The following is a 15,365-nucleotide window of genomic DNA, read 5'->3' as shown; positions in this document are numbered from 1 at the left end:
TGCCATAAATTTCCACTGTTGACATAATATCCTTGGTCACTGTTCAACAACTCGACATTAACATCTGTAGTGTACATTCGCTTCATATGCAATTTAATGGGTCTTCAGTTTGGACTGTTTAAATATAATCGCAGCTTAATTCTCCTTCCAAATATCATGCAAATCTCTGCAATTATCAGGGCCCGGTCGCTGTATAGGTTATCGAATTCATGTTGCTATTGTATGCTATTTATATATTGCTGCAGTGGTGAATCAAATCTTTCTTTAAAAATGATACTGCTAATCTTACCGTCATGCATCATTACCATCTATCATATTAACACTGACTATCATATTACCATCTATCATATTAACCCATGACATCATTTGTTGAAATAACTGTAGACTCAGTTTCCCTCACTGTTGACAAATATATTAAATATACAGTTTCCGTAAACTCCAAAGCTGAAGACGCTAAGATGCTACCAGGTATCTCGACACCTATACAGCTGATGTGGTTCATGTAGGTGGACTTATTTAATTACTTGAAAAACCCCTGACAGCATCAATTCATTACCAAACTTGATAAATTTAAACCCAAGAAATGTGGCCTTGTTTTTTCATTATTGCACTTGTAAGTACTTATCATTTCTTATTAATAATTCTTCTTATGGTTTTTCTTTACACATATCGCTGTCTTTCCTTACCATGCGATCTTTGAATGTCGTTGAATGTGTTGAGTCTTATCTGTTCAACTCTCTGTATATGTTCACACAAGCTTAGAATGTCCTCATGTGACTCTGAATACTTCTCAGAAGTTTGTCGCTTTCACAATTTACGCATTTTCTGCCTTCTTTGCCTACTCATTCAGACTATCGGGAGCATCTTGATCCATCGTTCCTTGTAGATGTGGATTTATCATTATCGTTATTTGCATTAGTGGCATCTTGTAGCATAATATTCTTCTTTATTTTATCGGGCTTTCTCTTTTATATAAACCATCAATCAAGCTACCTTCAAGTCACTGCCTGTTGTTCTGTATTTCACAACTACTCTTGATCGAGACTTCTTGGCTAATGTTAATTCTCTTTGATTATTTCGATGATTTTCATAAGTGCTTTCGCAGTTTCCAGTTACACATTATTAATGTATTCGCAGTTTCCAGTTAGTTGTTCACCATTGACTTATCAGGATTTTCAAGATTTGTATCTGTACTAGAGTTTTCTTTCTCAATGTCATCAATTGATGCTGATCTTAAGAGTTATCATTGTCTTCTTAATAGGAGTATACAATATATAAATAGGATATCACTCCAGTTACACATTATTAATGTATTCGCAGTTTCCAGTTAGTTGTTCACCATTGACTCATCAGGATTTTCAAGATTTGTATCTGTACTAGAGTTTTCTTTCTCAATGTCATCAATTGATGCTGATCTTAAGAGTTATCATTGTCTTCTTAATAGGAGTATACAATATATAAATAGGATATCATAATCACATATTGTCTTCCTATACATCTCATCTGTCATCTCCTTCATCTACTATAACTTTGACATTGATGAAGGTTATGCTAACAATCTTGGCTTGATTGTAAACCCATTGACATCAATGACAATATTTTCATCAACTTTGGTTGACAGGACTTCAGAAAAGAGCTGGAAATTTTAGACTTTATATATTTTTATATCTCAAAAATTGACATTAAACCCTCCTTTATTCTTTACATTATTTTCTCATGGACTACCTTGACAACATTAAATGCAGCTCTAGCAATGGCAGACTCAGACTTTCTTAGTTGCATCCTGCCACATGTTTTCGTGTAATGCTATATAACTACTCTCTACGGTCCTCATTAAAGCAGCATGAAGATTTTGAGAGACAAAAAAATAAGACACATAAATATGATGTCACCTCAATACAAAGCAAAGGAAGCATTAATCTTCTCTAGCTCTCATGCGCATGCTGCTCCATAAGCTAGAGATCATTCGCTTTGGGTTTTCTTCAACTCCCTTCACAAGTTTATCACCTTCACACTACCTGTAGTTCACCTGGCTGCCATTATGGTCTGCAACAAAGAGCTTCAAAAGGAAAGCTTCCTCAAACAAAAACCTAAACACCAAGTAATCATACTGAAGTTTGAATTAACTAACCTTTACCTCATAAATCGCCCACATTCATGGAGGAAATGGTTATCAATGATTTTGTTTGAACCCAGAAAACTTCCCTCCAAAATCTCCTCGAGCTCTTTGGAGATTTTAAAGGAGGATCTGGCGATGGAACCGTCTTGACCTTGACCATCATAAATGAATGTGCTAGGGCAGAAACAAAACTGAAATTTACAAATTCGTCCCAAGAGAGGCTATGCACCCTGAGTACTAAGGCTGAGCAGCTACGCCCTCAGGCCAACAGATCGTTTTTTTCTTATTCCAAAAACCAAATTGTGTTCCAATATGGAAACATTAACATCCATATATATCAACCTAAGGCCTCTCAAGTCGGCCACCCAGAAAAAGAAAAAAAATTAATTTAATAAAAAACACTTGCTCGGTCGGCCCAACTCAATCGAGGATATTACAATCCCTTCCCTCAGATGGTTGCTTCTCCTCAAGCAATCTTAAACTCGGATGTTTGAAAATTTCAAACCCTTCCCAAGTAGCATCTTCAACTGGGAGGTTCTTCCATTTCACCAAATACTCTGGAATGATCTTGTTCCTCAACCGCTTCTCCCTCACATCAAGCACCGTCTCAAGTTCAAGGATGAGTTTCCCTTCATTGTCAAGTGGCGGCAGCTCCTTGGATGGAGTAATCTGCTGTCCAATCGCTTTTTTTAGGCATGACACATGGAAAATGTTATGAATTCTACTTTCTGGGGGTAACTCGAGCTCATAAGCGACCTCTCCGATTTTGCCGGTGACTTGGAATGGCCCGTAGAACTTAGGCTTTAATATTTCTGCTCCATTCCCTTTAAGCAATGACTGATGGTATGGCTGTAGCCTCACGTAGAACATATCAACAACCTCAAAACTCCTTTCAGTCCTACGCTGATCTGCGTAAAGTTTTTGTTGATTCTGGGCATGCTGCAAGTTCTCCTTCAAGGAGTTCATTATATCCACATTTTCTTGGATCAAATCTTTAGCCCTTGGAACATGGCTATCAGCAAGAATTAAATTCATGAAGGAGATGGCTTCATAACCGTAGAGTGCTTTGAACAGGCTCATTCTGATTGACATATGATGTGTGGTGTTGTAGCGAAATTTCCCCTAGGTGTAACCATTTCACCCAAGCCATTTGTTGCCCTGTCACGTAGTTCCTCAAGTATCCCTCAAACCATTTGTTTACGATCTCTGTTTGCCCATCCGTTTGGGGGTGGTAGTTGGTGCTAGGAGTTAGTTCTGTGTGGGCCAACCGAAAGAGTTCTTGCCAAAACCTGCTGATGAACTGGCTATCCCTATCACTCACAATATTTTTTGGCAGCTTGTAAAGACGAAAAACCTCTTTCATGAATAAGTCTGCAACCTACTGAGCCTTGAAGTCTGATGGAATGGCATAAAAATGTGCATATTTGGTAAGTCGATCTACCACAATGTAAATGCAATCCTTACCTTGCACCTTTGGAAGGCCTGTGATGAAGTCCATGGAAACACTTTCCCATTTCTGGTTAGGAATGGGTAGGGGCTGCAATAACCCAGCTGGGAAGATGTGCTCTGTTTTATTTTGCTGACATGGTGCACATTCCCTCACATGCTGCAAAATATCTTTCTTGAGTCCCTTCCATGCGAAACGCTCTCTCACCTTCTTGAGAGTCTTGAAAAATCTAGGATGGCCTGCAAGAGGAGTGTCATGACATGCTCTAATTATCTTGTTTTTAAATTTGGACTATGGTACCAGGTAAATTCGCTCTTTGTAGAAGATGAGTTCACCGACTACCTTGTATCTATCATCAACAATTTTACCTTCCCAAACATCACTAGCAAATGAATCTTTAGCATATTCAACTGTAATCCCTACTCTCCAATCAGCAGATATATTAGTCATAGCACAAAGGTGAGGTTTTCTAGAAAGAGCATCTACCACAATATTATTTTTGCCTTTCACATAGTCAATATCGAAATCGTAAGCTTGGAATTTGTTAACCCATTTCTGTTGTCAATTGTTCAAATCACGCCGATTGAGGAAATATTTCAAGCTATTATGATCTATCTTCACTACAAATTTCCACATACCAAGTATTGTCTGAACTTTGCAAGGGCGTGCATGATAGCCAACATCTCCTTATCATAGATAGAAAGACCCCTTTCTGGATCAGTGAGCTTCCTACTTTCATAAGCAATGGGGTGCTTATTTTGCATCAGCACCACTCCAGTGCCCTCCCCTAAAGCATCGCATTCTAACATGAAAGGAGATGAAAAGTCTGGAATAGCTAAAACGGGGCATGAACTCACTACCTTCCTGAGTCTGTCGAATGCTTGTTGAGCCATGTCACTCCAAGCAAATGCTCCTTTCTTCGTTAGATAGGTTAATGGTGCTGCTAATTGTGAGAAACCCTTTACAAACCTTCTATAGTAGCTGCATAAGCCCACAAATCCCCGCAACTGTGTTACATTTTTGGGTGCAGCCAATTCCTGAATTACTTTGATCTTTTCTTCATCTACACTAACCCCTTGTGTGCTAATCTTGTGGCCCAAGTATAAGATTTCTGTCATCCCGAATGCGCATTTTGACATCTTGGCATAGAACGAATTCTTCTCGAGAATATCCAATACCACTTCTATATGTCTCAAATGCTCCTCCCAAGTCTTGCTATAGATTAGAATATCATCAAAGGAGACCAACACAAACTTCCTCAACTGTAGATTGAATACCTGATTCGTGCAAGACTGAAATGTGGTGGGAGCATTGGTCAACCCAAATGGTATTACTAAGAATTCGTAATGCCCATAGTGACATCAGAATGTAGTCTTCTGCACATCTTCATTTCTAACTCTAATTTGATGGTACCCAGAACATAGATCAATCTTGGAGAAATAGACTGCCCCATACAATTCGTTTATCAACTCATCGATCTTGGGGATTGGGTAGCGGTTTTTTATCGTCTTCTTGTTGAGGGCTCTATAATCAATGCACATCTGGAATGTCCCATCCTTCTTTTTGACCAGCACAACTGATGATGCAAAGGGGCTTGAACTTGGCCTTATGAGCCCCATTTCCAACAGCCTTGATGGCTTTCTCAATCTCTTCCTTATATATTCATGGGTGTCAATATGGGGTGGTGATAACGGGTTTGGCCCCTTCCTCGAGCTCTATCACATGCTGAAAGCCTCTATCAGGTGGTAACCCTGTAACGGGTTTGTCCAGAATTTGTTGAATGTCGGTAGGGAAAACATCTTCCTCCTTTGTTGAACGTGGATCCATGACCAAGCACTCAACTGCCCAAGCTAACTCCTCTCTATGAAAGAATCTCTCTATTATTTTAACAGAAACCATCATAGGCCCGTTTTGTGAAAGGCCTTTGAGGACCACTTCTTTCCGTCCCATTCAAACTTAAGCTCCATTGTACAGTGATTGATCCTATATTCTCCCAATATTTGGAGCCATTGAACTCCTATGACTACCTCGATATCACCTATGTCCACCACATAGAAGTCATCTCGAATTTTGATACCCCCGAGTGTTGAACTCCATCTGGTTCACTCGAGTGGTGCAGGTAAGGATGCTTCCAGCGGCAGCAACATCAAACCCTTCAAAATGCTTGGTCTCCAAATGCATCCTGAGCACTATCTTAGTGTCAATAAAGTTGTGAGTAGCTCCTGCATCTATCAATACTATCACTCGCTGTCATCGAAGTACTCCTCTAACTCGGAATGACTTGTATCGAGGGGCTATTGAAAGTGTTGCCAAAGTACCTCCTATGTTTTCTCCTTCAACTACAACCTCTTGCTCTTCTTCATTGGTGGTTACTTCATCTTCTTGGGATTCGTCCTCAGTGTGTATTTCTATGTAGTAAACTTGACTCCTTCCTTGACACCTATGATTGTTGTTGAAAGTGTTGCCAAAGTACCTCCTATGTTTTCTCCTTCAACTACAACCTCTTGCTCATCTTCATTGGTGGTTACTTCATCTTCTTGGGATTCGTCCTCAGTGTGTATTTCTATGTAGTAAACTTGACTCCTTCCTTGACACCTATGATTGTTAGTCCACTTATCCTTGCAATAGAAACACAGACCCTTCTTCTGAAGTTCATTTCTTGACATCTCATGAGGCCCTTGAAGAGGAACTTTGGGTGGCTGATTGGCCGGGCTGGTTTTAAAGACAGGCTTGGTTGGCTATATTGCTGGTATGTTCCTGACCCCCATCTTGCCTTTCTTGGTGGAGTCTTCCAAGTTTAATGCTCTTCGGGTAGCTTCTTCTAACATGGCTGGCTCGAAAGCCCTTACAAGTCCTCGTGTTGATTCTGACAAGCCTTCAATGAATAGGAACGTGAATCTTTTTTCTGAAACATCTGTCACCATAACTACAAGCCTCTAGAAGTCTGCCACATAGTCTTCCACAATGCCTATCTACTTGAGCCTAGTGAGCTCCTAGAAGTAGCTTTCAGGATCTTTCCTATTGAACCTTTCTGTCAATTTCTGGGTGAATTCAGCGTATGTAGTTATTTGCCTGAACCCTTGAGTAACCAAGCCGCGATGCCACCATTTGTGAGCTAAACCTTCCAAGTGCAAAATTGCAAACTTGATAGCCTCATCTTCTGCCATGGGGCTGAGAGAAAAGTAGGTGTCTAACTTTTGGATCCATTCTTGTGCTAAACCTTTTTCTGTACCATCAAATGTTGGCAGTATCAACCTAGACATCCTATTCTGCAGATGTTGAAAAAACGGTTCGTTTGACTTCCCGTTGATCCATTCTTTAAGTTGTGAAACTGGATAAATGGGAGTTGTCATATTTCTGGATCAATCTTCATATAAGCCTCCATGCTGGCGTCGAGATCTCCTTCCGCAAGCCTTAGTTCTTCACCTCCATTGCTGAGGACCTGTTTGGGTATGAATGAAGGCTATGTAGGGCATGTGTCTTTGTTCTGTGACTCGGAACCATTGCCTTCCGTCCCATTGTTGGATGCAGATATGCCACCCATGTCTCTCATAGTCTGCAATACTGTTTGCATCAATTGGTTATTCTACTCCTGCTGTTTGGTCATTTGGTCCTGCATTTGACTTATGAAATTGAAAAGTTGTTCATCCTTGTCCATCTTATTACTACTGCCTCCTATCCTTGATAAATTCATTGTTGCCCTCTTTTGTTCTCTTTCAAGAGCGCACTGATCTCTTTGACTCAATCGCATAACATCTCCATAGGCTGGCAAAGAAACTAGGCTCTGATACCACTGAAATGTGCTAGGGCAGAAACAAACAACTGAAAGTTACAAATTCGTCCCAAGAAAGGCTACGCACCCTAAGTACTGACGCTGAGCAGCTACGCCCTCAGGCCAACAGATCGTTTTTTTCTTATTCCAAAAACCAAATTGTGTTCCAATATGGAAACACTAACATCCATATATACCAACCTAAGGCCTCCCAAGTCAGCCACCCAAAGAAAAAAAAAATTAATAAAAAACACTTGCTTGGTCGGCCCAGCTCAATCGCGGATATTACAATTAAAAAGATATACAACACAGAAGTTTATTTATAAAGACCGAAAAGATGTGTAAATAAGGAATTCTTCTCTCACACAAATTTCCAGCATCCACATTAAAAGAGGGGCTTTTACAAACAGAGTGATAAAAGAATAATACACTAATCTAAAACCCATTGTGGACTAAAAGGAAAAAAATCGTGACAGCTATTTAATGGCCTTTGGTATGGGTGCATGATCTGTCATCCAAAGAATGTTAAGAAATACTTCATTACTGCTAAAAAAATCTAATGGTAAATTAAGTGAACTAACAGTCACAAATCTCTCTCGTATATGAGTACTGTTACAGCATTATGTCTTTATCTTATTCTCGTGTCTCTGTTCTCATGGAAGTTACCTCTTCAAATATAAACTTCAAATGTTATCTGATTTTGTGTTCTGATATTAAACAATCATTTATTTATTTTTAATGCTTGAACTTCACACACAAAAACCATCAAATAACCTTTCAAACAATTTTAACTATTAGCATTGAATTAGCCACGTCAAGTAGTGAGGCCATGACAAGTCCAACAAAAAATGGATCATGAAAGTACCACGTAACAATGCATGATGAAAGGATATTGTGTATACATTAATTAATTACTTTCACCCGACTGAAATAAGGAAATAGAGAGAAAGATGTACCTTGCAACAGAAAAGAATACAGCACCTCGTCCACAATCACATGCCCTACGGTAGTTATCCAATGCCAAAGTTGTTTCTACAACATCTTGTGTCTCAATAAAAACTAGCTTATGTTGCATGATATCCTGCATCAAGAAATGCATGGCTTTAGCTTAGTGTAGTATCTTGCTTGCAAGAATGTTAGTGCTTATTTTGTGTTTTTAAGTCAAAACCAATGAATTAAAAAAATAAAATTTGAAATGTTTAAATTGAAGCTCAACACAACCCACAAATGGTCTTCAAACTGATTACCAAGCAACCATTTATTCCATATTTTTAACGGATCCAAAGACAATTGAAATGTAATGTCCCTTTTTTGGGAACATTAGAAAATTACAAGTTCAACCTATAAAATAATTAAAAGTGACTTTGGAGTTAAATTAAAGCTATTTAAAAGGTCTCTTTTAATTAAAAAGGGTAAAAGTTGACAAAAGGGAAATAGGATGGAAGACACAAGGGGGATGTGAAGGGTCACAAGATGGATCCTTAAAAGAAGAAGAGAGAACAAATTATGATTATGCTTGGATATTGATTTGGTTTGAGAAAAAAAGCATTGAAAATCGTGAAATCTTATGCATACAACTATTTCCCTCAGTAGCATTATGACATATAAGGTTAATGCAGAATCCAAGATGAATGATGTCTCAATAAGCATCATCAAGGAAATAATCATCTTTCCAAATAGAGATAGTAACCAGCATCTCCATGAGATTAAGTAATCATTAGTACATGAAGAAGACTCAAGTAGATGACATGACTACATCTGTGCATCCTAATCAACAATCATCATACAAGGTAGAATATGGATTGCAATGGTCTATAAATGTTACACCCTTATGAACCAATCAGCTGTAGACATTAAGTCAATCAATCATTATTACATGAAGAAGACTCAAGTAGATGACATGACTACCATCTGTGCATCCTAATCAACAATCATCATACAAGGTAGAATATGGATTGCAATGGTCTATAAATGTTACACCCTTATGAACCAATCAGCTATAGACATTAAGTCAATCGTCACTATCATCATGCTGGCGAAGATCGACCATCAAGTATTGAGCATTCAACATAAGACAAAAGAAACCAACTGCTTCAGATCAATTGTATATGAAACAATTGTTGAAGATCCATCCAATGAAGGACAACAATATTAATGAAAACTATATCAGTATTATGTAGATCAGTCACATACACCAATGGAGAAAACACGTAACACATCATTGCATCTCAGTCAATGCATATTCATAGATGACAACAGCAGATTGTTGATCAGTAATCGGTCTGACTAAGGTTTATGAAAGAAAGGGATCAATGAAGTATAGAAAGCTCTGATTAATATTAATGAAAAGACAGTGATTTAAGCAGCACCTATTTGAGAGAGAAGATGATTAGATCAATGAGAATCACTATGTCTAACATCAGCAATATAGTTAGCATTAGCTAACGATGAAGATCAATATTAATTCGGAAACAAATTTATATATTTAAACCGATTTAAGGAAAAGACAAAGGATCATTCATTAACCATCACAAATCACTAAGCAAAGGATTCTTATTAAGTGGCAGATATTTGGTAAAATTATAAAAAAGGTAAATGCAAACTATCGAGTATGAAGTAACTGATATTATAGCAACAATGGCAATATGATTAAATAATTTGGATTAACCAATTATCATGGAAGGATGCTATTTTCTTAAGGAGAAACATATGGAGAGACATGTCTGTAGAAAGGCAACCCTTCCATCATATATATGGGGTTGAATTCATTCCACCAATAATCATTGGGCACTTTTATCTCTTACTTTATCCATTCTTGGATGTGCTTAGTTAAGTGATTGTCTTATTGGCATTAACCAACTGCATACATACAAAGTGAGATCAAGGACAGTGCCATTGTTGCAAGGAATAATCAATCATATCAGAAACAGCATCAATATTTGCCACAAGCATATATATATCCATATCTGAAAAAGAAACATATTGCTTCAAGCGATATTGTCATACCTCTACATTGCATATATTGAAGGATTATATCAGAATTAGAAACTCAATCACTATAAGCAATTATAAGACAATATTTAAGCATATCTCCCATTGTCAAATCAAAGAAAGCTATTGCACATCAAGATATAGAAGAAAGCATCACCATGCATACTCAAATCAGTCATATCAGATATAGAAGAGAGCATCTAATAGCACAAAGTGCAATTATATAAGATCAAGTCATCTAGTATACATCAAATTGTCCAATCAAACATAGAAGTCATAATTATACTAACCATATAATAAGAACAACTATCCTACAAGTGATCTAGCATATATATTGCTCTTGAAATCATATTCTCATATATATCTAATCAATTACACAATTTGTATCATAGATTGTAATTCATAGTAAGAATAGAGAATTCAAGGTAATTGTCCCAAATTAATATATTATCTTAAAAAGGGCCATTACACTGATAATTAAGGAAAGATCGGCAAATGCTACTATTAATGATTTGTTTTCGATGGTGTAATGCCTGGAAATTTATTAACGCTAATTAATGTGTCATGACCCTCTTAAATGGGTCCCCATACTTAAAACAGTTAAAACACTGAATGAATATATAACAGTAATTCTGAGTAATATAATGCCTAACTAAGATACAATTTCATAATGTATGATATCATCATTGATCTATCTTATATTAATGACAATTACTAATACCATTCAAATATATTGTTACCCTATCAAAATAATGAAATCATTAAATATTGAATAAATAGTCACATCATCTTCATCATATTACGAGATCGTTATATTTCCAAATAACCAAAAATGAAAGAGTTGATGGTAAATCACCACAACGATCAAATATAAAGAAATTCAAAAAATAATATAAATCCCATATAAAATTCTATTATTATTTATACTAATAATAAAATCTAATCTCTGTTTAAAAGACCATATTAACTGATTGACATTATAAATCAATTACATGATAATACCTTTTGGACAGGCAAGATCAACATGAAAAGACACGTTGGTCCCATTTTGGGCATCTCGGCACATATATATATGAGCCCTCTTAATGTATTCGAATGATATGGAAAGAGAGCAGAAAATAATAAAGGAAGGTAGAAATAAAGTTAGAAAGCTGCAACTTAGCAAGGAAATCGCATGAGGCAACAATAAATTAAAAATGAGGATAAGGAAGAGACTTCAGCCCAAAAATAGAGTGAGGATATAAAAAATAATGAAGTGCACATGGAGACCAAGAAGGAGATAATAGGCACCAATAAAAACAAGCAAACATAATAATAATAATAATAAAACCTGCGATGAAATGAAGAAAAACTCGATAGAGTGAGTAAAACCATTGAAAAGGAAATAATAAGGAAAGTCAAAACGTGGAACATAGAAGATGAAAGACATGACCTATAAAACAACATAGAGGGAGCTGACAAGGAGTGGGCATCTTAGGTACACAACTAATAATGTCCAAAACCTTGAATAGGAAATAGAAACAAAAAAACACCAATACGGGAGGAGAAGACGGTAATAAAAGGGAGGAATTAAGCATCAAAAAGGAAATAATCATACATGGACAAATATTAATGGACTCCGCATCATCTTAAGTGGTAAATAGAATATCGGTGTTATAAAGGAGGATAAAGGGTGAAAGAAATTACGGAGTGTGAAAATAAGGTGATTAAATTAATAAGCAAAAACAAATGATAAAGGATATCTTATTAATATATAAGAAAATGAAAGGAATGTGAATATTAGAGATAGTAAGTAAATTGGGAATAATTTAAATGATATCTTTTAGGTATTTAAGGAATGAATCACTGATTCAAGTGGAAAAAGACTGTTAAAAATTAAGAGGAAGGAAATATATTAAGCTAATGAACTAGGAAACGATTAAAGTCTAATTCCTAACAAGCAATCAAAGTTGGACTAATTGTTCATCATATGAGATGAAGTCCCGAAGGGGACATTACATAATGTTCAGTCAATATGAGATTGAGTCATGATAAATTAATGTTCAATCAATTTCAATGTCTCTAGCTGCAAGGAGTGATAGCTTTGTTTCCCAGCATATCTTGGTCATTTCCAGAAATTCTGCAGAATCAAGGAGGTTTCAGCAGCAGGCTTATTTTGCAGCACATTCTGAAAGAGAATGGAGCAGCCTTCTCTATGCATTCATGACCAGAAGTGGGGGTACCCTTCTATAGATTCGTGACCAGAAGTGGGGTAACCTTCTATAGATTTGTCACCAAAAGACCTGTAGATTATTTTCAATAGAACTGTTAAAACGATGACCATTAAGGGAGGGTATTAAAATATTGTAATGTTTCTTTAATTTTCATCTTAGTTACTCTACGAAATTTCCTATTCTAGCTTTAGTTCACAATTGTTTCACTTAGAACCATCGTGTTTGTAAATCTATTTAAAGAGCATGTCTCCTTTATTTAATTTAACATTAAAAACGTCAATTTAAATAACTACTCAAAACAAACCTGTAAATCTCTGGCTATTTGGGGGTGTTTAGGGGAGTTGTGTAATGTCCCCCTTTTTGGGGACATTATAATTCTGTGTTGCCGGCTCACTTCGCCTAGGTTTCGGGGGCAAAAAAGTTCTTTACGGGGTTCAGTTCAGGGTTTGACCTAGACCTTTCCAATTTCAAACCCATCAGAGCAGTTTTGGCAGATTGTTAGGATACTTACTATTTTTCATTAGTAAACAAAGCTCAATGTTCTTGATATCCCAGTGTTGGTTTGGAAGTGTCTCGCTAAGAGCTTTCTAACGAGCTATTGCGCGTGCTTATCCAAGTTCGTTTGATCAGTTATTTTAATGCCTGATGATTATAGGGCTTACTGACTAAGAGACTATTAAAGTGCATTTAACTTGTCACTTTATTTTTTTTAAAAGGTACTATGTTCACTTAAGTGACTAAAAGACAAAAAAAGTGCTTTATCCCACATTGCTTAAAAGAGCGTGCATCACATTGGGAAAAGTGATAAAGGTACAACAAGCTCCACAAGGGAAGATATGAAGATTATAATATTAAAACAAGTATTAATCTGGGAGCTGGAAACAGTTACTAGTTATCTCTTCAAGGACACAAACCCTTGAAGAAGCTTTGGAAGTTAGATGCAAACCTAGACCTCTTACAGGTTTTATATATAGTGTCAATTTGACTATTATTTCTATTTATAAGATTGGATTTTCTGAATTGTTGTGTGTTATTGTATTGCTGATGTATAATACAATAACCTTATTTGGCAACTATTTGTGTTAATTGTTGGTTTATATATGTACTTCTGAATATTGGAGGAAATAAACACACTTTTATGGGTTTTCTCGTATGCATATCTACTGGTTATAAATCAATTAACGTTTTGGAATTTATATCAAATATCGGTTTACTGTTTGGTTTTAAATTTGTTGGTTTAATATCAAGGGTTTTTAGTAAATATCTGGAAGGGGATATTATAGTGGTATCAGAGCCATGCATCCTACCAGCCTGTGAAATTATATCAACAATTAAATTGTAGAGGGAAAACATAGAAGAATTTTAAAAAGAGAAATATTGCAAGTTCTGGTTGCTTTAATGTGATTGGTCAAAATCTCAAGGACGAAAACCCTTGAGACGTTAGAAGCTGGACGTAGCCCCAATCTTCTTATTGGAGTCTACAACAGATCATTCAAAGGTTATTGGATATCCAAGATTTCCTGTGGGTTATCAAGTTAGCACAAATAAGTTTTGAACATATACAGGTTGGTATGGCATATAGAATTTTTAATAATATTTGCATTTGTTGGAGTTCACATGGGTGATTTTAGTATATAATTTGGGCATGAGAAACACGGTGAGGGGCTACTCTGAGAAAGGACACTATTAACATTACAGATAGTTTGGAGTAAGTAGCGACAGGTTGAAATTTTATATTTCCCAAAGCTCAATCATCTCTACAAATATCCTCACTCCCAACCGTGGCCTTGGTTATCGGTGGTCCTCCCACAGTGGCAAGAGGAGAGTCAGTCACCGTGGCAAGAGAGCAGGTTCAGACGGAGCTCACGACATCAGTTTTCCTGAGCACAACGTGGACGGGTTAGTGGACTCACAGTTTCAGGAGAGGGTTTCAGGAGAGGGTCACAATGCAGTAAGATATCGTTCTTCCTTACCATGCAAATGTAAAGACTGTCGGCGTGACCTCCTATACGGTATTTTGCACGTGGTCATGATACTCATCGGCAGCAATAAAACACTGACCCGTGACAGGTAAAGGCTAACAGTCGAGTAGAGGCTAGCAGCGGCTCTGCTCCAAGTCGGAATGTTAGACTCACATGAATACAGTAGTCACAACTCACATGGCAATATCTTCACACAGCTAGACAAGGTGGACGCATAAGAAGTGGAGTAATACGCATTAGTTCAGGCCCCCGTAGGAAGGAGATTCTTCACCAATATTGACAGCATCCTTCCGCTAGCATACAAGAAGCGGCCTCAAAGGATGGTCGGTCGCTTGGTTAAGACATCAAAACCCACAGAGCTATAGATTCAACTTCAAATACGTTCACGAAGGATATTCTCAGTATCTCAGTTACAGTTTCAGAACTCTATTATAAAATTTAGCCAAGCATAGTACAGTATGCCAACAAGTATATTCCTATCATTGCGAGTGTTAGTAAACATCAACCACCTACATGGCCTTCATATTTTATGGATATAAATGTTCTAGCATTTCTAGTACCCGTTGGCATCATTACATGTTTCCTAACATTGTCTGATGCAAGCTCATTTTTGGTTCTCTACATTGTGACATCAGTATACTTTTATAACGTAACTGCGCGGCTTATGCTAGTCCTGGCTCCTGCAACTTGCATTTCATTTGGAATCGCTCTTTCTAAAGCTTTTACAGTGCTAACACGATCAATCAAATTCCAACATCATAAATGCTTTCTTTGAGTTGGGATTCTTTTCTTCAGAAAGATGCCTTGACAGATGGAACAGAAGCAATCACAGATGAGCTGA

General features: G+C 37.0%; 1 protein-coding gene across 6 annotated transcripts in view; it reads right to left on the bottom strand.

Annotated features, from left to right (window-relative positions):
* The window catches only part of UVH6 (RAD3-like DNA-binding helicase protein), a 100,629-nt gene that overhangs the window by 72,029 nt on the left and 13,235 nt on the right, over window positions 1–15,365 (bottom strand). For all 6 annotated transcript variants that reach the window (XM_089807394.1, XM_089807396.1, XM_089807395.1 and 3 more), the window contains exon 7: window positions 8,295–8,419. In XM_089807394.1, coding sequence (XP_089663520.1) covers window positions 8,295–8,419 — 125 coding nt within the window. The remainder of the gene's footprint in view (window positions 1–8,294; window positions 8,420–15,365) is intronic.

This window comes from Cupressus sempervirens, chromosome 10 (assembly GCF_028749045.1).
Source record: "Cupressus sempervirens isolate cs-2001-9-10 chromosome 10, ASM2874904v1, whole genome shotgun sequence".
NCBI lineage: Eukaryota > Viridiplantae > Streptophyta > Pinopsida > Cupressales > Cupressaceae > Cupressus > Cupressus sempervirens.
The sequence above is the reverse complement of the archived record's forward strand: the minus strand, read 5'-3'. Positions and strand labels throughout refer to the sequence as shown.